This window comes from Cottoperca gobio, chromosome 9 (genome assembly GCF_900634415.1).
Source record: "Cottoperca gobio chromosome 9, fCotGob3.1, whole genome shotgun sequence".
NCBI lineage: Eukaryota > Metazoa > Chordata > Actinopteri > Perciformes > Bovichtidae > Cottoperca > Cottoperca gobio.
Genome location: NC_041363.1, coordinates 7,400,916 through 7,427,100, shown reverse-complemented (window position 1 = coordinate 7,427,100; position 26,185 = coordinate 7,400,916). Strand labels below are relative to the sequence as shown.

At 39.8% G+C, this 26,185-nt stretch overlaps 3 protein-coding genes across 3 annotated transcripts; all 3 read right to left on the bottom strand.

The window, feature by feature from the left end:
- Window positions 1-230: 230 nt before the first annotated feature.
- nkx3-1 (NK3 homeobox 1) lies at window positions 231-1,107 on the bottom strand. Its single transcript, XM_029440376.1, has 2 exons — window positions 909-1,107; window positions 231-625 (listed from the first exon to the last, which is right to left on the bottom strand). Exons 1-2 carry the CDS (start codon window positions 1,099-1,101, stop codon window positions 231-233), a joined length of 588 nt encoding a protein of 195 aa, XP_029296236.1. The 5' UTR covers window positions 1,102-1,107.
- Window positions 1,108-5,632: 4,525 nt separating this feature from the next.
- On the bottom strand, window positions 5,633-8,087 carry nkx2.7 (NK2 transcription factor related 7). Its single transcript, XM_029440071.1, has 3 exons — window positions 8,030-8,087; window positions 7,069-7,329; window positions 5,633-6,186 (listed from the first exon to the last, which is right to left on the bottom strand). The coding sequence occupies exons 1-3, from the start codon at window positions 8,085-8,087 to the stop codon at window positions 5,633-5,635; spliced, it is 873 nt and encodes a 290-aa protein (XP_029295931.1).
- Window positions 8,088-18,034: 9,947 nt separating this feature from the next.
- Window positions 18,035-23,941, bottom strand: stc1 (stanniocalcin 1). The gene is given in 5 exon segments (XM_029439752.1): window positions 18,035-20,783; window positions 20,785-20,842; window positions 21,538-21,749; window positions 21,891-22,033; window positions 23,827-23,941. Coding segments are annotated over 5 exon segments (771 nt in total). The 3' UTR covers window positions 18,035-20,540.
- Between the last annotated feature and the right edge of the window lie 2,244 nt (window positions 23,942-26,185).

Sequence of the window (26,185 nt, the reverse complement as noted above, 5' to 3'; positions counted from 1 at the left end):
CAATTACCACAAGATTTGTATGATTTTGTAAAACATCTTTTTTCTTAAACATACAAAATGACAGAATGTTTGTTTGAACAAAATCATTTGAGATGGCACACTGGTAGATGTAACACATGGGTTCAAAACCACAAAGAATCCACTTTGATAGTGAACATAGAGCCTAAATATCAGGGATACTTAACAGAGGCTTATGATTATAAATCATAGCTTCATACATCGCTTCACTTTCACCACAACGTCGGCCCCCAGGGGCCACTGTAGTCCCACAGGTAGGGTCTGTATTGGTAAGCTTTGCAGAAGGAGGTGATAAGTGACGATCGGACCAGCTCGTCTCTCAGGCCCTCCGCTTTGAACACGTCCCTGCAGAACTCTGATGTTTGCTGCTTTCGTTTCGTCTTGTACCTCCGGTTCTGAAACCAGATTTTCACTTGGGTCTCGGTAAGTCTTAAGGTGCCGGCCAGGTGAGCCCTCTCTGGGGCGGACAGGTATTTCTGGTGGTTAAATGTCTTCTCCAGTTCAAGCACTTGGAGGTGTGTAAACGCAGCTCTGGAGCGCTTCTGTTTCCCCAAGGAGGAAAGACTGCTGGAGTCTGAGGTGCTGGGACAGGATGTGTCCAGAGACTCTGTAAAGTACAGATGCAATCTAGTTAAACATTTATAACAGTCAGTATGGTGTAGTCTACATGTCAGGCTGTGAAGCGATGGTTCAACAAGAGGTTCATGATCATCCTGAGGTAAACAACCAAAAATACTCTCAGAAAAACATTTCTTTCCCTTACAACTATATTTTTATATAACTTTGCCACAACTTCTCATGATACAGACAGTTCAAATATCTAAAACAGTATTCTGCAAATGACAGTCTATTCATTACATTCCTGCTATTGAAAGTCTGCAGGAGCTCACCTGTCTGCACTCCAAACTCCATCTCCTGAGGGCAGAGTTGCTCTGACAATCCTTCTGCTCCTTCTTTCCACTGTGCACATGTTTCCATCTTCTGTGAACAGCATTTGCCTTTAAACCTTGTGCTGTCCTTAATGGAGAGGATGTCCTCTATGAGGAAGGAGGTCAGAGGTTTGACTGTGTCAGACATTTCCATCCTGTAATCCACAAATCAGAGGCCTCTCTGTGGCGGAGGGTTGAAGCAGTGTGTCTCCCCACACACTCACACGGTCTGAATTTATACAAGAGCAGGGGCGGGTTTACTCCGACAGCACCGGCAAAGGAAGTAGGCGGGGCAAGTGGAGCCAACTATTACCTCTACCTTCATTCACTTTCATTTGTTTGACTCTTCAGATCAATTTGATGGTCATTTTTGAGATCCAACGATGATAATGTCCTTTCTAAAAGAAGCATTGTATGTTTTCATGTGATATGTTTCAATCATTTTGATATCTCTTTTTTAAATCATGCTTTAGATATGACATGCATGAAAGAAAACACTTATATTTGTATATGTTTTGTATATTGTGTATGATCTACTCACACAATATCTGGGCTAAAGAAAATTCACTACAAACAAAATGAGCGAATAAACTATCAGTTAGGCAAACAGTATGTTCATATGGAGAATAAATAGAATCGTTTTTCTTTTCATATGTGTGTTATTATTAGAATATATGGTTGGATAATCTCTCTCAAATTGAATGTCATGTATAGTTAAATGGATTCATGTCTTGTCTTCATGCCCCCATCAGCTGAGTGTATAACCCTGTTGACCGCGGCTGCAGGGACTCAGTAGCAGGAGTGAGGGAGGGGGGGTCAGAGTGGGTGGTCGTATCTACTGGAGCTCTAATGACTTCTACACATTTCGGCCGGCTCCTGATACGGACACAGTCATTGCTCGGTGGCTGTTTATTTGTTGTTCTCCCTGGTTCAGCCTGACTTTCTCAAGAGAATGAGATGTTTACTAGCAGTGTCAGTGTTCCTCTGGGAGTTCATGCTTAATTTGGAAATGCATGAATTTAGGTATGATAAACATGATCCTCTCCGTGCCCCCTGGCCCCGCTGACTCCTCCAGCTTCCTTGGCACCAACCACACACCAAGTTTGCATTCTCACTGTTTTAATATGGTGAACGTGCACCAATTAAACTTTCCGTTATCATATTTTCATTAACGTTAAGTGCTGTATACTTTATGTGAAACAGAAATATATATATATAAATATATATATATGTTGAGCATGGCCTGCCCTGTGTTGTGAATCATCATTTTTAAAAGCCATCTGTTTTAAATCTACAGAGGTTCCTCTTAAGCATTAGCTGCTGTCTTGTCAACACAGCATTAAGATCATCAGTATGATACGTTTCACCTTGAATTCTTTGTCTGCGACCGTCTGTCTGCAAAACTATGTCGAGCTGTAAGCACAGAAGGCCTTTATCCCTCTGTCTAGGCACAGTTTCTCTTTTGATTTTTAAAACCCTAATGTTTTTTTGGGGGGATTTCGTGATCGAACAGTCCTGAATATGAAATAAAAATGTTTTAAGTAAAGGGGCTTCCAGCTTCAAGGTTTTTTTAGCAACTTTCTGATTCCGCTGAGTTTAATTTCAATCGTTGGTCACTTAAATAAAATGTCAAAAATGAATGTAACACATGTTTGGTTGTCATCAAAAGCTCATTCACTTATTCACATGGAGCATAAACAAAGCCAGCAGTGAGAGTGACTCGACCACTGTGCTGTCATCTTCCGCCCTTATTCTGACACAAGATTACTCTTAGTTGAAAACATTGACATTTCCTTCCTATTTATTGTCTCCTGAGCATTCATTGCACAGCTATTTGGCTGCATAGTTGTGCATCAGATGTGACACAGTAGAACCTCTGACCTTTCAGCCCGGGAAGGCATTTGTCTTCCACAATGCAAACTATGTGGTGACAGTGTTTTTGTGTTGTTGTGCCATCAATCTTCTGTTGTGTTCCTGCCGGCTCTTTGTCTGAGATGACGAGTAGTGAGACTTTGTTGTAACTGTAGATTTGTAACAGTTTTATCTGCTCAGCATCAGTATTATGTATGTATTATATCGTCACCTATACCTGCACCTGGGTTATTGCACAAGTTCTTCACACCGTGCATTAAACATATATCTGTTCTTCATTTTAATCTTCTTATTATAGTATACAAAAATACACTACAGAGTCCATTTCTTTCAAAGCCCTATTTGAAAACTTTTATATTGATACATATTACACAGCCTATTTGTGTGATAACACATGTTGGCATTACATTACAGGTCATTTAGCAGCCACTCTTATCCAGAGTGACTTACATTGAACTAAGTACAGGGACAGTCTCCCTGGAGCAACTCAGGGTTAAATACCTTGCTCAGGGGTACACTGGTGGCCACCTGGTGTTGAACTCCTGACCTTCTAGTGTTTTGTTTGGAAGGCGTACCACTAGACCACTAGGCCACTAGGCCATCACCACCACATGAATAAGTTGTCATGTGAAAGTGATGTAGGAGTCTTCCACAAGAGGGAGCTTTAAAGCCAAACATCAAGTCCTTACAGAGTAACAAGGCCAGCAGCCACTTCAAACTACAGGAACAACCACACAATGAAGTATTTCAACAAAGGATTAGTTTGAAGAGAGTCTGATTATACACGTCAATAGTTATCTTTCATCCTCATGTAGCTCATAACTCCACTATTTTCTGTGGTTACAGGGTGGATGTTTGGACAGAGGAGCTCTGATCCTGAGTCTGTGAATCATCTCAGCACCAATCATAAACACCAGATTATCAGACTGGCATTTAAAGACCATTACACAGCCAGAGGCCTATCTGCCTGTCTAGAACTGACGTAATGCAGTTAAAACCTTTTTGAATAAACTATAACGGATCTTTCACTAATGGTCAGACCTGACCTCATCGTCACAGTGTAATCTAGCATCTGTATTCAGGTATTCTGCTTTCATTCATACATCTACTCTCATACTCACACACACTACACGTACTGACATTGTATCAAAAATCATACATTAAAACACGACTGCACATTAACTCCTTTTTTTTGTTTATTTATTTTTTCACGATATTGCCTATTTTCACGACTAAAAATAAAATTAAGATTTTTTTAATTACCTTTTCTTTGATTTTATAATGTTTTGCATATTTGTGACAGAATGTGATTGATTTTAGATTTTAGGTATTTGTTATTTTTGCGTAAATAAGACACAATGTATCAGATCAAATCAATCCCATTTTAAATCCATGGATTATGCAGAACACGGCCATCATTAACATAGCTGCTGCAAAGTCTTCTTCTTCTCTGACACACACACACACACACACACACACACACACACACACACACACACACACACACACACACACACACACACACACACACACACACACACACACACACACACACAGAGACAGACAGGCATTATCTGATCTCTTCAAGTGTCTCTGGTCTCCTCTCTGTCTACAGCTTCATCCTTATCTGTGCAGAGATGCTACTCTCTTCTCCCAGAGGTGTTTCTCCTTCTCAGGCCCTTTAAATCAGAGTCCATGTCTCTCCCTTAAACTCAATTCATTCATTCATTATTAGATATATATAGTATTTAATAATATTTGAGCATGTGTACCACATAAGCCACGCAAGATCAATGGACTTTCAAACATCCTTGGCTAAAGAAATTTCCCCCTTCACAATTCAATGTGGATTTCTTTTTCTTTTCTTTTTTTCATTACCTTCAGGTGCTGGACTAAGTTTAACAGCCAATCAACAGCATGCAATTAAAAATAAAACGGAGAACTATTTCTTTGCAGTGCAAGTGGATTCAGTCCTGCGGCTCATCGGTGAGTGACAGGTAAGACTGGAACTATTTCCCGTTTGATTGAAAATGAAAAAGTTAAAGAGCCACTCAGTCTGCGGGTTTGTTTACCAAGCAAAGCTCCGGGACAGGACAAGCTCTCCAGCCTTATCAGCGGATTTGTGAATGGGACAATAATGAGCTCAGTTTGATAGAGCAGCCCTGCCAGGTCAGATGTCACTTCATCCATTAGCTTTTTGATGGCTCTCTTTGATAAAACTGCACAGACGACGGCTCCATAACCAATTTCTAATCAGGTATGTTGTTTTTATGGGATCCTAAGAGGAACATTACACATTTTAACTGTAAGAAGTGACATTTTATATTATTTAGTTAAGAGTTTATACATTTTTCTGACGTTTTAAGTATTTCTAAATCACCACATCACCTTCTAAATATTTAGCCTAATGTTCCATGACATGCTACCAGATAATACTTTAAAAAAAAAACAACCTACATTCAAATATAGAAACTGTTACAGAAAGAGCACGATTTAATTTTAGCCCATAGGAGCAAAATATTAGCATACACGCGAATGTTGTGGATTAGTCTGCATATAAAATAACGAACTTTATAGCTAATATTACATTTTAAAACCTTTATCATGTGTAGATAATTAAACTGTGAAATGTATAATCGAAGGAAAATATAAAAGGATAAGATACTCGTAAAGACAGTGAGTAATAACAAATCAGCTGATTTTTTATTTGCCTCTGACGTTTTTAACAACTGCCAACAGATACACGTCCATACAAAATATATACAAATTTAACATTGAAATATGCTATGATACAGTCCGTTTTCTTGCTTTAATCACCAGCCTCTTACACCCTGTAATGAAGCCTGGAAGTGTCCGTGGTTGAAGGCCCCCTCACAGTTACCTGTTAACTCAACCAGCTGGTTATTATTACACATATGTGCAGCTGAAGGTGACACACTGTGATAACTGCAGCCGTACACGCCGCTGTTTCCATATCCAAACACGGGGTTATAATGTCCAAGAGTCACATTATAAGGTGCTGAATGGGAACCTGCGCTGCAGAGCTTCCCGTCCCGCACCAGCACCGGCACCGCCACCCTCCTGGCTGCAGGTGGAAACCCCGCCAGCTCCAGAGACCTGTCCTGCCTTTGACGCTTGCATTTGTACCTCCTGTTCTGAAACCATATTTTCACCTGTGTGGAGGTGAGTTTGAGGATGTGGGCCAGGTGATCTCTCTCCGGGGCGGACAGGTAACGCTGCTGCTGGAAGCGCCTCTCCAGCTCGGACACTTGGTGCTGGGAGAAGAGGACCCGGGGCTTCCTGCGCTGCCTGGGTCTGTTTTTTGGATTTGTGTCACTGTCAGGTGAACTGTCAAGACAGCTTATATCTACACATGAGAAAAGAAAACAGTCAAATAAAGTCAAACTTAATAAAAATGAGGCTACTGAAAGTTAAATCTGTAAACAATTTGGCTTCCAAAAACGACACATTTTATCCATTTAAAATAAAACATTTTATAACTTATAATAGTCCTATTCAATACTTTATTTTTCTTAAGTCCAATCTGAGAATTAAAAAACATACACGTGGACACGTGTCTCGTAGTTTACATGCAGTATATTTGATAGTATCCTATATTCATGTATTTTTGCTTTAACATTAAAAAGAAAAAAACATATACTTCTGCAACTTGTTTTGAACAAACTAATTTAATAAAAACACAAAAGATACATTAAATAAAAGTTGGAAGAAGTACATGTTATTATTTTGACGTTTCAAATACTACATTTTAAAGCAAAACTAAATTAAAAACAAAGCAAAGTGTATAGAACCTGTGCAACTTGTAGGAAATTGATCACTCCGATGCCCCTTTTCTATTCAAACTGTGTGTGCCTGATTACTTATAGAGCTGTACTAATTGATCACAGTGACCAAGTAATAATAATAATGATAATAAATCCTGATTGTATCTGGCTCCTCATACTCTCATAAATTGAGTTGATCACTTTTGGATGTTGGTGGCAAAATAATGCAAATGCTTCACTGTGTATGTGTGTTTATTGAAGATAAATTCTTCTTAGTCATTTTGGTTTTGGTTGATAAATTGAGAGATTTGAAGGAAAAGGGAAAAGTGACAGGTCCTGGGTTGAATCCCTGCTATCACGCGCTCAAGGCCCCATTCTGTCGGTCGGCCTAAATAAACCTGGCCGACCATCAGCAGATTACATATACCTGTAACAGACTGAGTATCATGTATGTATCATCTCACCCTGCTCATTTATCTCCTCCTCTGCTGCTGAGTTGTGAATATCGAGCTTCTCCTGCGTCCCAGAGACGCACGGCTCAGGCTGGTAGTCATAAACGTCCTTGGGCCGGGACACACCGTGCACGTGCTGATAATTCATCGGAACAACTTGATCAGTCATCAATAATTCATTTTCAAAGTCATGGTGGTGCTCCAGCTTCAAGATATCCTTCACTGAAAAAGGCGTCGTGGTCGTTGAACTGGGATGCATCCCAACCCTTTTAGCTGTGTGTGGAACTATTCAGATCCTTCTTACGCACTGTGCTCGAGCTGCTGGTGATGCTGCCGGACGTATCTCTTAACTGACTGATGAGTGAGGGGCATGGGGAGATTTAAATCATTCAAGGGTCCTGCTAAAGAGCAAAGGTAGAGATAGATCTGTCACCCCTCTCCAAAAACTCTGGCCAACACCCAGCCTGCGCGCACAACTGCTTCTCTTCTCACCTTACAGGAACACCTCACATTATACCCTTCTTTCTATGTGAGGAAGTGTAACTAAGAGGATTAATTAAGAAGTTAGTTGATAACATGAGTATTTAATTGCAGTACTGTCTTCCTACAAATCCTATTGGAGTTATAAACCTTTTTTTTTTTATATAGTGGGAAGGTGTTTCTTATTTAAAACTTTTTTAAATAAGTAAACTAGAAAAACAAAACAAACAAACAACCTTTCCACTTTTTTTATGGACTTCCAGACTGCCAGTCAGGAAATTGTGTCCAAAAATGCGTTGAAACAAACTTTTGTTTGCATCATTAGAAACAAGTGAAACTGTCTCAGATGAATTAACCTGTTTAAAAAAAAGGGGCGGGGGGTCATTTATTCACTGTGTACCCAAACCGCTTCTGGTCAGCCAACTAAAACCACTTAATCTGCACACAGGTCCTCGGGGGTTGAGTGATCTTAGGTGATGTCGAACAGCTTTACCATCAACATTGTTTTCCTGCCGCGTTATTAGTTCCCAGGCCACAACAAACAGTAACATTATACCTAATGTTGTGGAAGTGGAGAGGCGGCGGCGCCAGCCTGCAATGCTTGACTGAGGCCGAGACGCGCGTCCTCACAGACAGGAACAAGGACAGACACGGCCTGTCCCGCTGGGGGACATGGGGAGATGTATGGAGGGCACTTATAGGCCTGAGCAGGAGCTTTTTAAAGCAGTGATTGAAATTGTTGATAGGTTATTTAGGAAAGTCGGAGTAATAACAGATGGCATAGTAGGTGGTAGCGTATTTAATGTTTAACTAATGGATGATTGATAATCAATTCATAAATGTTAACTCACAGTAATTATATGTGCACGTGTGTATTGATCAGTGAATACATTTTAGTTACCCTGTTGCTCCAGCAAAGAAGGTGAAACTCAAAAGCTCAACCTTTGAACTACTCTGCTGGTTAGTTTTAAGTACAATAGGCTGATTTATTGCATCACTACCACCTGTTGAGTTTCCATCTTTCACAATGAATAAGTTATATAAATATTCCTGAAAAGTTAAACTGATAGTTTAGGCAAGTTAGATCTGTTCTCAAGTTAAATGTGGGTGGAGTAAACATCAACACAGTCCTCAGAGGCTGTTTAAACTGCACCTGTGGTTTAATCCACACTAGTGAACCCTGCTGTGTCCTGTAGAAACCACCTCAGTGCCACTAGAGGTCACCGTTTCAGAGGTTTAACTTAAGCCTGCTGCAGACAGTCACATGTTTAAGGCGTCTCTATAATTCTAAGTGTGGAAAATGTTGAAACTGTGGCTTTTGGATCACCATGTGATGAAAACAAGAACATTTATTCTCTGAAGAACGAAAAGAGAAAGCCGATGACAGCAGCAGCCAGATCAGTCCGAACAGGTAGCTGATGTTGGCTGTTTGTCAAGATAACTACTTGACGGTTTTCAATGAGTAATTGAAGGATCATGGCAGCAAGTAGGTCAGTGAGCAGAAGAACAAGTAACTGGTGCAGCAAGTGAAAAACTAAAGCTGCTGACTGACCAGTCTGACTGCAGCTGGCAGGTAGTTTGCCGCAGTGTCAGCTGTTGTTCGGGCCAAGAAAAGTTGAAAAGTCCCGCTCTCGCCGTGACAGACACAATCCAATTTAGCCTACTGCTTGTGCCATGGTGGAAACAGTCCATATTCCTGCTAGCACGATGATAGAAACAAGGGAAACACCTGCTCCTGCAGTGGCAATAACAGTATGACGCCTTTATGTAAAATGGCAGCAACAACCCGTTTCTTGTGCCGTAAAATAAACGATCTGTTTAAAAGCAGTAAAAGGAGAGAGACTCAGTGAGCTCATCTACCAGTAACTGAGCATAAAAGTAAGCCAATAAAACAGCGACCACAACTTGTGAACTGATGGCACCTCCTGCTCCATCTCAGCAACAGCTACTTTATAGTCAAAGAAAAAGCAACAGCAACGTCTGCTCTGCCGTCGTCAAGCTGTAAGCTGTGCTGGTCTCCACATGTCCACAGCAGCAGCACACTCCCTGCTGACCTCCACTGCTTGCCAGGTTTGGTGTAGGAGAAAATATGTTTTTCCCCTGAACGTTTTATTGAAATGTATTTATTTGATTTTGTTTTACTCTGTTTTCCCTTACAGCAAACTCTGAGGATAGAGGGTGTCACGTTGTTCAGGTCGTAAAGCCCTCTGAGACCTTTCTGTGATTTTGAACTATGTACAAATGACTTGACTTGAGACCTTTGATGTACTGATAGAAGTCCCTTCGTAATCATAATATTCATTTTGTGATCAACAATGCCAGTTGTGAAGTCCAGGAAAGTAAATCTATGCATTAATTAAAATAACATTTAAATGGTTTTATCTAAGGTAACAAATAATTGATTTTTCACTCATTAGGGAAATAGTCCAGTGATGTGAGATATGAAATGAAAACATGAATATTCATGTTTTTTCCCTGTGTTTGGGTATGGTAGGTTTAGTATAGTATAGTACAGCGCGTGCCACTAACCTCTAAACTCAACATCCCTGGCTCTATTCAAATAAAGGCCAACAAAGTGCCCAAATATATAAATATATATATATATGAATGATATTCTGTGAAACAAGCAAACCTTGGCTCATACTGACAAACCAAGAAACCTGAACTTCAAAAGCACAGGGTGAAAAACACTCAGAAGTCAGCTGTGAATTGTTTGACACCTTGGGGATTTCAGGGTGTCCAGTTTGATGAGTAAATTACTTAATCACCACAGCAGCGCTCTCTGAAGGCTCGGAGCAATGCTCTCTCTGAGTGTCTGTGACTCCTGTTTCTTAAAATCAAAGCCTTTCCTATTGATTCCACCATTTGTTCCCTCACTGTAACATAAGAAGCTAGCTAAGTACAGTTTACCACTAAATACCCCTAATTCATCATACAGTAAAATAGGAGTGTGATAGCAGCTGAAAGAGGAGATAGAGTTGTTTTAAACGGAGGGAAACTGATCCCAGTCTTTCTATGAATCATATGCAGCTAAAGATACTCATCAACATGTTTTGTGACATTGACATTCAGTTAGAGTGCAGACTCATTCAGTAGTCATGATATATGAGAGCGTGTCCTGATAGTATGCATTGTGGTTCATCGAGAGCTGAAAGGTGCTAGCTCACCTCCGTATTTTAATTAACATTAACTGAGAAGTATGGGCAGAAATATGTCACTAGAAACTGAATCTGAATTATAACTATTTATATTTTTATTTCTCAACATTAATAACTGAATCTGAATAGCATGATTTGGAGTTAAATGTATTAGTTTGGAACTGATTTAAATACAATTATTTATTGTTGTTTTGTTTTATATTATGTTTCTAAATATATGTGATATGTGTTTGTTGTTGTTGCTGTTCATGTTGTAAAAAGTCATAAAAAGTTATACTATAGTATGTCATAAAATAGTCATAAAAGAGTATACTATGTCATTAAAATGTTATTAAAAATATTCATAGTCATGTCATTAAAAATGTCAAAAAGGCATATGCTGTAAAAGAAAATCATAAAAAGTGTCATAATATAGTTGACTATAAAAATGTCAAAAAAAATAAAAAAATTATAATAATGATCATAAAAAATGTCATAAAACGTTAAAAATGTCACAGTATCGTACCATGTAAAAATATCTAAATATATATATAAAAGCACCATGAATTATTATTATTAAAAAAAGACATGGTATAGTGTGCCAATACAAAATCATAGTTTAGTATGTAATAAAAAAATAAAAAGTCATGCCATGTTAATAAATGGATGAGGAATTGCAACAGCTGGATTCTGAGAGAATATGAACAACAATCACACCGCAATGTCAATATTTGAAATAACCGTTTAAATTTGGTATGCAGCATCATTATGAGAGTTTTGGCTAACGTATGTTGTTGTGGATTTGTCCTTCCTATGGATTAACAAACGGTTAACTGAAGCTGTGTTTCCCGCATGAAGAAAGACATTGCTATAACCCATTATCATCCACTAGATGTCTCTGCCACGCTGTGTTCATTCCAAGGGTCCTCAAGAAAAGGATGAATTAATCTTCTCTTGATGATCAATAAGTGAGAGAACATCATTTATTTATGATCACTAAATGTTGCGCAGAGTGCTCTTGAATTACGCTTCATGTTTGACCACAAATTTGCAACAAATGAATTGTCTCTTCATTGGGATGCAAAGTAGACGCGGTAGATATACTGCATATTGATCTCATCTTGCTTTCCTTAAGACTTGAACTGAACTTGAAATCTTTCTCTAAATGTTCCTACATGTGAGTTTGTGAGAGTCTTGTTCCTCTAAGTCTCAGAAATTCCTGAATTTCTTTGAAAAAGGGTAATAATTAGTGTAAGAAAAGCCACAAATGACCTCTGCTCAAAACCACAACAATATTGTGTGGAACGTGACTTCATCCGTATTCGTGAATCTTTTCCAATGTTCAACCTTCAGAGAGAGCTGTTGAAATAGTCCGGTGCTGCGAGAGAAAGCAACATTTGAGAGCTTTAAAGAACATTTCAACTGCACTAGTGAAGTAACTGCATATGAAGCTCAAATGGCTCCATCAGTTTCATTGGCTGAGGCCGACATTAGGTGCACAAATAGCATAGCATTGTGCAAATTGAGCAGAAAAAATGGATGATGACAAAATGCAGTGAACCTGTTACTTTGACATTTCTAATTATTTAGACTGACTCGACTATAATCAACATGTGAGTAATTTAGTTTAATGTATTCAGCATATCCAGAACAAAAAACAAAACTGCATTGCTTTTGATTCCAAGACAAATCTAGAGATGCTTTTGGAAATGGAAAATGCTCTGTTTCATCTCTTTCGCCTGCCACTCCAGCGATTTCTTCAGTAAAACTTGATCTAATTTTCTTTCCCGTCCTTGGGTATTTCCCCACAGAAATGAAAGGATAGTGATTGCTGGGTGAGATTGGAGTGGATCTAATCTTCCACTGCTCTCAGTCATACTCCATTTCACTGCACATCTAATTTGTCACACTGCTGATGAATATGCCACAAGTTTCATGGGAAAGAGAAGGACATAATGAATATAAAACACACTGGGAGAGGGGAGAGGCAATTGCCGTACCACACTAACCACAGTGCATTGTTCATTTGTAACACTAAATTGCTGACACTACGCATGCACTATGGATACATTGCTTTCCTCCCTCAGAATTTGATCAAAACCTTAAAACAATGATAAACAAAGGTGAATTTCTTTGCTTGATTGCTTGTAGGCAGAAGCTCCGTGGTCATTTGCGATCATTGACTACAGGGTCGACCTGTTTGTCCAAGGTTTGTCCGCCCTCAACGCCGTGCACCCCACTGTGAAAATGCTTGAAAGGAATGCATGCATTTATTGCTCATATTTGAGCAACATTGTGAGCATTGGAAGCAGATGTATTTTACAGACATGCATTTGAAGAAAGTACCATAATGTTGTACCTGATGCCTCAAATGGAGCACTGTTTCTTTTCCAGCTTTAAAAAGCATTAACCTTGAATAAAAAAAACACAAGCAGATGGTATGAATTGCATCTGCATAATTATATTCTAATTTCGTCATTACTCATTATTACTCTGGTTGTGATCGTCAGGCTGGTGATACACTCGGCAGCAGTCCAAGTAGCATGTAATGAATAGAAAGGGTCAAAAATCTGTACTAATGTTTCCTGGCAACAAGATGTTTCTGTGTTGAAGGCAACAATTTCATCCCAATTGCTTTTAAAAGTTGCCCACTACAGAGCTGCAGCTATGCAACTCAGCAAAAAGAGTGACAGACAGATATTTAAACTGACCATATGGGAACAATTAAAAACCGTTTTGTTCTGTCCATCATGCTTGTGTGAAATGCATTGATGAGCTGAGAGTGAATGTCTCTTTAAAGAAGGAGATGATAGAATCTGTGTGCAGAGCTGCTGCATCACCTATCCATGAGACTGGAGAGCGGCGGGTGAGAAAGCCCTTCAGGACTCTTCTCTAAATAGGCATGAAATTATATCTCCCTCTGACTGAGATTAGCGCCCATGGAGCCTCTTGCGCTCTGCCCCCTCTTTTCCTCAGGCTCTTCCAACCCAACGGAGCGCTTTGCAGTTTCAGCTCATTTGTGTTCAAGTTTAGGAAAGTTCATTTTCATCAGGAGGTGCTCTCTATGTCCTTCATCTTTCCTTGTGGGTCCTGCAGTATATGTCACATATACTGAAGGGATGTAGTAAACCGTAGCCATGTTACGTGCTAATGATTTGTGTTCAGTGGGAAAAGATTTTGATTCAGGGTACACAATACATTGATTGGTAAACAGCTAATGTGTGTTATGGTTCAGTCATTCTAAAGTAAAGTGCAAAAAAGAACAAAGAAAGCCAAAGAAAGTCCCCTTACTGTTTAGTCTATTCTTTAACTCAAGCACACCATGGACCGAATGGAAACAAAACTGAGAGTTATGTGACTATGAGTAAGGTGAAAGGGATCGCTGGTAGTGATTAACCCACAGAGAATTATCACCAACTATGGACTTCCGTACAGCTCTATTGATTATTAAAGCGTCTTTCAGATCAGTGTTTTGGTTTGCATCATTTTTTAGAAACAGCAGGCAACTGTTTACAGTGAAAGCGCCCTAAAGTCCCACTGCACCTTATCTAGCCAGGCAAAGTGAGGGACTACCTGGTGAACATAGTGGAAGATTTACCAGCTAAAGAGACATATCTTAAACTCAGGAGTTGGAGGAGACCAACAACAGAGCTACAACGACCAGAAACATGATTTGTTTTGGTAGCTAGGAGGACCCAATCACTGGACACTGACACAGAGGTAGATGCAGTTTAACAGCTTTATTGTAATGTTACTGTAGACAGAGATGGGTTGGAGAGGGGAGATGAGCGGCTTGGTGGCATGGCAGGCAGAAATAGCAAAGAAAAGTAAGTTGACAGGCAGGCAAACTGGCAGACAGGCCAACAAGAATCCTGGAGCAGAGGAAACAAACAAGCATTAATTCAGGTTACCAGAACACAAGGAAAACTATTGACAAAGATCCTTGAGCAAGAGGCCTGAGCGGAGCGACCGCAGAAGTTGACATAACAATCTACCGACAAGTGGGAGAAGAGCCGGGGTTGATGTGCAGGAGAGGTGATGAGCTGATTGCAGGAAGGTGTGCATGTAGGCAACGTCCAGGTGTGCAGCAAGATGGAAACAAGACACACACAAACACACACACACACATGCACGCACAAACACACACAGACAGACAAATCGGAGACACAGGAGGAGTGGGGAACATAGAGAAACACAAGGGAGAGACATGCTGATGTTGCTCCGTACTTGTTGGACGTGTAATAGGCACCCGTATGCTAATACATTTTCCATATCAAGTTAAAAGATGATGATGTTTCAGTTCTGTACCCATAGCTTGTTTCCTATGCCCCTAAGTGGTTGGAAAATCAGTAATTGCAGGTTTAAAATGTCAGTCCTCAACCAATTCTTTTGCAGCCACACCGCTCGCCTGAAAGCTGTCATTGCTGCTACTGCCCTGCTATTTCTGTTCATATAGCATTTTATAAGGCACACCTCGACCCAGCATACACCTGTAGGCTCTGAGTCTACATTCTCCAAGATGGAAGTTATCATTGTCACTCCACAATCTCTACAGTAGTAAGTTTGGTGTATCGTAGTGAGGAGAGACGAGGTGAGAGCCTTGACTCCAAATATGATCGATATGATATATAACATTTACGTGATATCCATTGCACATCACTTCGCTGACTGACACTCAAACTTTGGAGAAGTTGATCATCACGGTTGTAATTGTTTTGACTAAAGATTTGGGACACACTTGGAGACGTCTGTAGTTGAGAGTAGAGTGCACATGGATAACATGTTAGATTACTTTGTTTAGAATAATCTCGACTTTCTTTCTTGAGTTTTAACTCTTTGAAAGCTGGTGCAGAGGGTTTGAGATGATGGCAAACCTGAGGACTGAGCTTGTTTCCATTTATCATGTTGCTGAGAAAATTAGAAATGCTAATAGCTCTGGATATTATCATGGTGTCATGGGTGACACATTTATTGTAGAGTTTGTGGTCTGGTGGAAGGAGTGGTGATGAAGGGAATCAGCAATCCAGAAAATCCAGCAGAAGTGTTGTGGAAAACAAACTCCATGTCTGGGTCACACAGCATTTACACTTTCACAAATAATTGGCAGTTTGGTACTTCTCTCTTTATGTGTTTTGTGGTTTTTGAGGAGACCCATGAACACATTCTCAAACATTTTTTTGCTGTATGCTGTGAACCACAGTCAGATCATAAATGCATCTTTAAGCATAAGCAGTAGGGGAAGGGAACACGTTCCTCAGTTTTCATCATGTTCCATCCATTAAGCATCACATTTCGGGGTTTGCTGATAGATAGACCGAGAGGAACGTTTCTCAATGTTTTAGGGCCAAAAGGACGTTTCTTAAGTGCTCGGTGTTGATGCAAATCTGTGAGTGATGGATCCAAAATGAGTGAAACAAGAGCAAAGCAACATATTTCATACCATATGCCAGATATGATAAATATTTTATTTCTGATCAGCAAAAGACACACAATTGATGCATTTGTATCTTTCATGACTTTTCAGTACAGAGGAAAAACCCAAACATATACACAGTATGGGTATATATGTATATGGGTATATTTTAAAGTGCAAGTGATTCACAAGGGTCAATCATGCGTTACATAGCATCTGTATCAGGAACTTCAGTAACCTCCTTAAATCCTCGAAAACCTTTTGACTCTGATAGTAAAATAACTGTCACTTATATATGAATACAAAATAAACTTTACTTGTCACTGAAGCTTTTTGATTTAGTTTAAGCACAACATTTATCTATTTCAAGTCTTGAGAGGAAAGAGTACCGTGAAGTGCCAGAAGTGAAGGTGTCTTTAGTCTGGACAGGAGAAACTGTTTCACAAAACTCACCATGGGTCGAATTGAATAATGCTCCGATACCACCTTAAGCACCCTATACGTGTCTTAAAATCTAAAACTTTATATACTTTTTCTCGCTTATGTTTTTCCTAACAGCCTTCATGGGTCACCTGACTTGGGCATGTCCTCGTCGAAACAGACATTCAGTATACAGGTACATTCTCTGAAATTACCATTACATTTGACTTGGTGAGGAAACAGTCAATTTGCCCTTGCCAAATATATTTGACACGAGGAATGTTCATAAAAAAAATAAATATGAAGACACGGATAGACAATCAAATGCTTAAATGTGAATATGGACTGATGCTGAGCTCACTGTGTGTTGACAGTCCAGAGCGGCCACAGTGGAGGGGCATCTGGACAGCATCAGACAGGGAAGTAACAGTTTAGCAGCAGCTGCTGGGTTTTGGATTTACCCATGGACAACAAAGATACAGACATATGTATCAATCGTACATGAAGAAGCCCTGACCCTTCAGGATGCGAAATATTGAAACTGATTTCCATTCACTGGGAAAATTAAACATGTCTCAATTGCACATGTACTGAATGTTTCAATGCCCTTTATAGTGGTTAAGATGCAAAGTGCATATTTAACATAAAATAGTAAGCTAGGATATACAACAGTGTGACTATAGCTCTTAACCTCCCAAGTGATTCCTTCAGAACTGCTGTCCTTTCGCACCAAATGACACAAAATAAATGCTCATATTCACAGAACAAAAAGAAACCCCAGTTTACAAAAAAACAAAAGTAAAATAGAGGAGTAATGCCTTCACACTGTGAGTGCAGCATGAGAGCATACATGCTGCTGCTTTATTCACACAGCACTAGCTGGCACTGAATGAAATAAAGGTCAATTTCTGTGTTGCTGTGAATCCTTTGTATGTGAGATTATTGCATAGTTTGGAATTCTTAACATAGCTATTACATTGACACTGACATCTCTTTTTCTGGTCTGTGCTGCACTCTTATTATCCCAGGACAATATATAAATATCTTTTTTTCCAAACAGGACTGGGTTCAATTCCTTTCATGAAGTCAAAGTCAACTATATTTTATAATTTTGTTATAAAACTATTTTCAAGACGACCGATTTGCAAGGTTTGAATTTTCAAGAAAGGGCGTTTTCATGAATCAAACTGCTTAATAGTGAACTGAACCCAGCCCTGGTTCCGAGTTAATCTCTATATTGCATTTTAAATGTGCACAAACATTTGCAATTTACTGTCAAACAGAAAGTAACTTTATCCATTTATTATCTCATTGACGTTAATGGCACCAAACCACCATCTGTCTAACAGGTATAGATAAAACAAACACCAGCATGAAGCGACTGTGGCTCTGCTCTAATCTACTGATTCTGAACGATTGTCTCGATCTCTAAAGGCCATAAAACATGCAGTCTTATCTGCAAAAATGTTCAGGTTTCATATGTTGTTTTTGGAAAGAGAGTTGCTTTTTGGATGAAGTCTACTGGGACTTTTTTTTTTTTTACAGTTACAAGGTCCTTTAATGTACATAAACTAACATGAGCTTCTTACCTACTGAGACGCCTGAGAGTCATTTTAACTAAACACGTTACACCAAGAGTGTGTGAACTAAGTTAGTAACAGCGGTCTGTAAATATCTTTACACACATTGGTAACTTTCTCACATTTTGACTTGTCTGTAGCTAAATCCCAGTGCAGTCTTAGCAACACATGCTACTAAACCTCTTATATAAACTACATATACTGGGTTCTACAGACCTGAATATATTAACGTCCTCCTGTTTTTTCTTTGTCATTATGTAACATAGAGATATACTGTTTGGTCTATGAGTAATGTGGACTTACACAGACTATTTTCCGCCAGAGTTTGAACTGTTTTGTTATTTCAAATGAGAGATTTCTGTCTGTGCTAATATCACTGGTTTGACATGGGTGGTGCTCAGGTGGAAAAGGGTGACGAGCACCAATCAGGATTAAGTAACAGTTGAATCAGAATCTATTGAGGTGTTGGGTTGTTTGCTAATGTTGTCAATTAAATCTTCTCAAACCGCACCCACACATTCCTGATTAAGCAGATCATCTAGATTTTAGGTGGTATATAATAATAATTAAGAAATAAACCAAGTTTAAAAGAAACGTTCTGACCGAGGGCTAAAGCCGATACAGACACCACAGTCTGTACTCCTATCATGCATGTGATCATTTCTCTTGCATCTTTCCTATCTCTTTCTCTACTGTATAATATCAGAACTGACACATTAACAAAATAAAATACAAAAATAAATATTAGCAGGAAAGAAATGCAAGAGATGACGACACACAAGCTACGATGAGAATTTATCTACGTAGCCATCGTGAGTAAAATAAATGTCAGCCCATGCGAATAGAAGCACCGAAAACTAGTGCTGAACAATAAAATAACTTGATGCTGGTGTTTCTTTTACTGTGATTATACCTGGTCAATATTGTGCACAAACCCCCCAACAAGCACATCTAGCAGCTGCAATGACAACCTTTTCTTCAACCAGAAAGTGTGTGAAAATGAAGCTATCGTTTTGTTGTGGTCCCTTGTAACACCCATAAAGTAGATCACCTGACTTGAATGATCAACCGTGTTCCCCTATGGCCAGCACAGAGTCATGACATGGGTCCCATTCAGTCACCAGAGAGTCAGCTCACTTTTTTTTTTTTGGCATAGAGCTCATGTTCAAATAGGAGCTGTGACTGAACTGCTTTTTTAAATCTGTAAACTAATTAAAACTACAATAATGCAATTAAATAATATAGTAGGAAAATAAATATCATCCAACAAGGCTTTTTTTTTTTTTTTAAATATACACTCTTAATCTTGACACTGGAAGCCAGTGTGTATGTCACGTTATTCACCTCAGAGAATGATGATCATCAGTCTAAAAGATGGCCGCTCTCAGTCTCATCGGTGAACGTGCTAATCAGCTACTGCACATACACTACTGCTTCACGCTCAGCTTAGAACATGGATACAGATTCCACTAAACATGGTCCCATATATATATATATATATCGTAGAGCTCAACAGTCATATGCATTACATGTGTCTGGATACAAGATATGCAAAATGGACTTTTTCTGATAGTTAGACTTGGCCACGACCTGGACAATCCTTATGTGCAGGATGATGATTTGAAACACATGACCATGGCTACATCTGCCATCAGAAAAAAAAACTATTATAAGAGTTATAGCTATACACTATTTTGTTATTTCATGAATAGCATTCAGGGCAGTTTGAAGTTTTTTGGTCAGTTTAAGGTAACCTGTCAAAGGTTATCATGAAACCTCTACAGACCTCACTCCGCATGAGCGCTCTCGTTTAGAGGGCTAGCTATGGCTGTCTCAGATAACTTAGTATACAGTACATTTGAACTGTTAGTCAAAAATGGATATGAAACTCATTTCCACATCTCATGCTCACAATTTGACTGGCCTCATCACTGAAATATTTAGATACATCTACCAATAATGTTCCATTACTATCAATGAACTAATAATAATCCAGCTACAGATTTCTATTCATGAATAAATGTTGGGATTATGAGAATCTTTGTCTTTTAAAGTATGGACTTGCGCTCTAGAGGTGTGAACCACCATGGCTGTTTTTATCTTTTCTTTCTTTTCGTTTGGCATCGAAACACTTCTTAAGGATTCATCTCTGTTGGAGGAGGTGAAGAGGAGTGAACAGGACCATGTCGCACAGATGCAACAGCCACATGTTCAACACTAAACTGTGAGCGGACTTGATGGAAGGGGGGTTCTCTCAAGCCTAAAGTGTAGGATATACAATATAACAACAATCAAACTCTGATATCAACTCTATGGGCGATCCGGCATTCCCTAGAGGTGCATATTTCTGTAACTTCCAGTCTAGCGAAGGAATGGATTTGAGCACCCCTAGGGAATAGAGGAGCTTTCATGATGTTTTGAGGAGTGTGTGGAGTTTCTGAATCTGAGTGGAAGTTAGGAGCTGTCACTGGCAGAGCGCTTTTTGCCAAAATGACTGGCAGAGTCTCTGTTTCGCAGATTAGGCTGGATCTTGTACATATGGGGACCCATGGACCAGCGCCAGCTCCCACGGCCCTCCACTCCAGTTGGGATGGCGGCAGCTGCAGCCACAGCAGTGGATGGGCAGGGCTTGTTCTGCAGCAGCTGAATAAGCATGGTCATCTCTGGGCCCAGCCGCGACACCATGCTGGTCCTAACGCGGATCCACTGTGTCCTCATCGCAGTCCATCAGGCTCTGTAGCAGCTTACCATAAAACCTAGGACAACAAAAAAAAGCATCCCAGAATGTGAGGAGCTGAAGTGAAACAGCTCAAAGACAAAAAGGACAAAGATGTACAGCATGACAATAAAGTCAATACATAGTTGTACCTGCTAACAGTTATGTATTTACACACATGCTCTATAGTCTGACGTCATCCATATGGGAGTGACCGTCCCTTCTCCAGTCACTACTAAGCCTTGTGCTAGCACTTTTGTATCCACTCCCAAACTGCAATCCTACATGTATTACAACAACAATAGGAACAAAAAACATGCAAACTTGATATTCCTGTTTAATTTTCTTTCATTGTATGAAAAAATGTATGAAGCAGATGGTAACCAAAACATGAAAAAAAAAACAAATGTAGCCATTTGTTATGCTGCATAAATCAGGGTCAAGTGTGGTATTGCAACATGCCAATCATGTGTTTTTTGGGATTTTTAAGATTCAAACATATGTCTTATTCACTTAAAACTAGCAGCTATGTTTGCTGTCTGATTACTGGAGGAATAAACCCTTGTTTTTAAATGTACTCTGTGGTCAAAGAGCCTGTTGAACATCATAAGCTTCAAACTTGGACATGCCAATTAACAAGCCCTGTACAATGTGTCCTTCGGTCACCACATTGTAACCCTAATCAACTTGTTTTTAAAGTATTTGTGAAGTATATATAGTAGAGGAAGGGCTCACCTATTGGGGAAGTGACTTGGTAGCTGCGCCACCTCGCCAATAGCGTCTGGATTCGATCGGGCAACAGTGCAGATATCCAGCTTGCTGTAACATTCCTCTTGAACTTCAGAGATCATTCTTTGGAAGGTGGAGCAGCGGCGGATGGTGGGGAATGCCTTCGAGGTGATGCCATTGGCAATGCACTTAAGGCTCTCCTTCACAAATGCTTTACCCTGTAAAAACACAGCAGTGCTTCACACATTCTCGCCCTGACAGTTACACCCATATAATCCTAAATAGCTTATGTGCACGGTAGAAATAGAGATAATGGCATACTGTATGTAAGTCTTTCTGAAATGAATTAAAGTGTATACCTGAGTGTCAAATTTAGCAGCACTGTATAGGAAGGACTTGCAGATGTCATGCATGCCATCTGTGTCACAAGTTGAGTTTTCCAGGCAGGCGAAGGCTCCGCAGCCAACTTGGAGGGCACTGTTGAGACAGCGTGCCACATCTGCTGTGGGCACAGAGAATTAACCATCAGCAGGGGAGCCAACAGTAGGTTCACTGGGAATCACTGCACACTCACTGAGCTCATTACACAAGGGTTGCCAGGGTTTCAGCTAAAATATGCAGCGGACAAAAGAGAATTTTCATACTTTGGTGATTCACAAAAGACATACAGTCACTCAGGGCAAATAGTGACTTGACTGGAGATTTGGACACCTTACAAGTCAGAGAGATTCAGACACTATTTGGCACTACAACGTTTTTCTCTTGGCAGGGACCTATATTCCACTGTTTGGTTCTTTTCAGTAGAGCTTGGATGAACTACACCAGAAATACCAAAGAGTTTACTGAAAATTGTTGGCGTGCCTGTAGATACACACAGACACTTGTACCACTGGCACACACACACACACACACACACACACCCACACACACACACACACACACACACACACACACACACACACACACACACACACAAACGCACGCTGCCACCAGACTCTGTCTTCAATTTTTACACAAGCCGTAATTGTCAAGCTGAATTTGAGGACTCTGCCTCCAAACCACTTCAATATTCTTGACTGTTAACTAAGCACAGTCCAATTAAATATCTAGAATTCATCCCATGAACATCTACAAAATGAATTACATGCTGCCATATCCATTTCAGGAGCCTCACATAACTGGAATAGTTATGAGGTTGATTAACCCACAAGCAAAAGCTACAAAAGCTATGAAACAGCTACCCTGCAACATCATTCAGTCCATTTTCCAAAAACTGATCTTGGCCATAAGGAACACAAATCTAAGTCCATACAACCGACTTGAAATTTTACACCAAGAACGAGCTATAAACATAATCTGTAAATCAGTGTATCCAGATAGTTGGATTTCCTTATTCTTCAACCAAGAATCTACTGAGATAGCAAGCAGCCTGACTCAAATCCTTTGTAATAACCATTAAGAAATGTCACCGCGGAGCCTAAGCCTACTTGGCAGACTTCGAATCTGGGGCCCCATGTTGACCTGCACAGTCAGATAAAGTCTGCCTGCCATCAGGGACCGGAGATAATACAAAATACAGAGAGTGAGCTACACATCTTATGATGATGAAGCAATTCCTGCAGAAGCGAATCAGCATCCCTGTTACCCGCTGCCTTTTATCACTGGGCTGTACCTTTGTGTTAAAAAGGAAAAGTCAACATTTGAATGAAACCATGCAGATTCAAGCTTGATGATGATGGTTATTACAAGGGATTATGACACATGCCTTTCTTTTATTTGATTGATAAGACATGTGAACTAACAGGGTTGCATTTATTTGTCCATAAGGCACAGCCCCAGTGACAAACAATGTAAAATATACAATATTGTATCACTTCACTTCTTGTGAAGGCTACACAGGAAGGCTACATGGGAAGCTTTATGTTTTATGCAATAATAAATCCCTCAAGTCCACTATAATGCTGGATAGTAGGACCTATGCAGCAGCCAAATCCATGAGAAAGAGACTACCAGCATGACACAGCCTGCACTCTCAGGTGTCAGCACCAAGCTCCATGCTCATCTGTTGCCGGCAGGACACCGGCAAAAACCACAGCGTTAATCCCGCAGCCTTCTCCATGAATCAACGCGCTCGTTTAGACAGAAAAGGCTGCATAGGCCAAAAAAAAAAATGATGAGAAAAAAAAATCTCCATAGTAAGCGAGCAAAGGTAAGCCTGTGCATTGTGGAAATGGTGTGTAAAAAAAGCAAGCAGTGCACTCTGAGATATGCAGATGGAGGCAGCGTGTTACTTACAAGGGCTATTGGCAGAAAAGCGTGTTCTCCTGGGCGAATAAGACTCGTTTTGATCCAGTTCATATGCAGATGCGTTCAGCACCATCAGGAGAAAAAGTCCGGTCCTCAAAGGCATCGTCCTCTCAACACAGATAATACAACTAAATGTAAAGAGACGCCTCCTGCTTTGTGTGTAAATCATAAGAATAGCGCTCCAAAAAGCTTCTGCCGCACCGAAAACACAATAAATGTAGGCTATTACAAGTAAGCTGCCAGCAATGTCTTTACACTGGACTCCTCACTATCCTTTTGACTTGCATGACAGATAGCACCGATGTCAAGTCTGCATGGGTTTATATGGGAGCGCTGAACAGCGTTTGGACCAATCACAAGGCAGTATTCAAGACTGGTCCTGGTCTTTCCACTTCTAATTGATAAAATCATTTAACAACGGCCAAACTGTAAATCCTATACAGCTCAATATGGAGAATATGTCCAATGTTACTCATAATGAACACAAACATTAAAAAAGGGCCATTATATGTAGCTATACATTTTATTTGAATAGTTTCCCTATATAAACTTTTTTTAAATCGCCTCTACAATTCCTGTATGTTACAGGCTATTAGTGACTAATATGTAATTCCATCCTTTCCATCCACATGTCACTTTAGCTTCAGCCACACTTCATTTCATCATTGAAGTATCCAAACACTGGTTATGAAGTGATTCCTGACTCACATGCAGTATTACAGATTTACATTTACAAACAGAACATTATCCTACAAAGGAAAGGCAACTTCCTGCTTCATAACACAATTAGTCAATGTCAATGTGTTGTATGAAGTTAGTCTATAATATAATTTATAATATGAAGTACAGCATGAAACGCTGCAAACTTGTTTTTACTAGTTTTGGTGACATTTGGAATGATAAGTTTGGAAGTTACAGTTACAGTTTAGTGACTAGTTACTAATGTTATCAGATCATTAATGCACATGCACATCTTTAATCTGAACACACACACACACACACACACACACACACACACACACACACACACACACACACACACACACACACACACACACACACACACACATCGTGTCATATGTTAGTCACTCTGAGCTTCTGTTAGACAAATGACCTTGTGTCTATAATTTATTGTCATAAATGTGCGCAGTGCTAATTTCACTAATGTGCATATTGCTATCTTTTGTGAAAATCAATATTCCATAAAGCATATTAATGTTTGAAGTAGAGTACATCTTGAAACATTTTTTTACATTTTGCCTCTTTTTAGTTATTAGTTATTTTGAGATATTGGTGGGAGAGTCCAAATGAAATATTAAGCTATTGAACTTAGCCAGACTTAAATGCCTTTGTCCAAATGATGACACCATAGTTGCTTTAATGGAATCTACTTAACATGGAGATAAACTACCTGTGTTGTTGACATAAAGTGTGGGTAATGATTGCTGTTGACCTAATTCTCCATTCTCCTGTTCCCAAGCCTGTGAAATGTTGGCTTGCAGCTGCATGTGCCGGCATACAGAGGATGATGTGTGGGACTCTAAGCTATCAAGAATCATGGAGGCCTCACGCCTCTTCACCCAGTGCAACGCTCAACTATCACAGACAGATTCAGACACAAGGAAGCTGAATTATCCTGACGATAAGAATGTGGAGCAAAAGAAAAAAGGAGAAAAAATGAACTTTCCAGTTACAGTGAGCTGACAAACTTCTCCAGGCTTCCAAAGGGATTCACGTCATGCTTTTCATCTTGCCATCAGATAACAGTCCATTACCTGTGTGTCAATGTGTGCCCAGCATAAACCACCCCATTAGTTCTCACAGTTTATGGTATTTTTCTTTCATAATACGTCAAATCACTTTTCTTTTGCCGTAGTGTTTCACAGAGCAGAAAGGGCCTCTTTGTGTTCTTCTGTGTTCTGGTTGTCTTTGGCAATCTTTGTGCTATAACCCTAATTTCTCCCAGAGCGTTGTCAGTTGGGCATGATGTCAAGCTGTTGGCACCTTATCTCTGCTCGGCAATCAAAATATGGGCCCCTGCAAGCTGCACCAATAGTCTTTGTAATGGAAAGATAATATGAATGTAACTGCTTAACGAACGAGCAATAATCTACTGTCACAATCAATCACTATCAACATCCCAGTCCCTGAAGAGCATGCGTTACACATTAGACATAAGAACTGTCAATGTATACCTTTAGCATTTCTTTCTGTTACAGAAAAGAAGTTTCCAGAGTGATGAGTGGTTCACTTCCCTGCACACCGGGTGAGTAACACAATATATCAAAGACCAGCCTGCTTGCTTATTGGCCGTGTCAGCACTCCTAAAGAAAACCAAACAGAAAAA

Excerpts from the sequence above, each read along its gene's own strand:
- nkx2.7 (XM_029440071.1), bottom strand. The coding sequence starts at position 8,087 with ATGTTACTGTTTGTTGTGGCCTGGGAACTAATAACGCGGCAGGAAAAC. Across the intron at positions 7,330-8,029 it reads GCAGGAAAACAATGTTGATG|CTAAAAGGGTTGGGATGCAT; the intron begins GTAAAGCTGTTC and ends TTCCACACACAG. Across the intron at positions 6,187-7,068 it reads GGAGGAGATAAATGAGCAGG|ATATAAGCTGTCTTGACAGT; the intron begins GTGAGATGATAC and ends TCTCATGTGTAG.
- nkx3-1 (XM_029440376.1), bottom strand. The coding sequence starts at position 1,101 with ATGGAAATGTCTGACACAGTCAAACCTCTGACCTCCTTCCTCATAGAG. Across the intron at positions 626-908 it reads GGAGTTTGGAGTGCAGACAG|AGTCTCTGGACACATCCTGT; the intron begins GTGAGCTCCTGC and ends TGTACTTTACAG.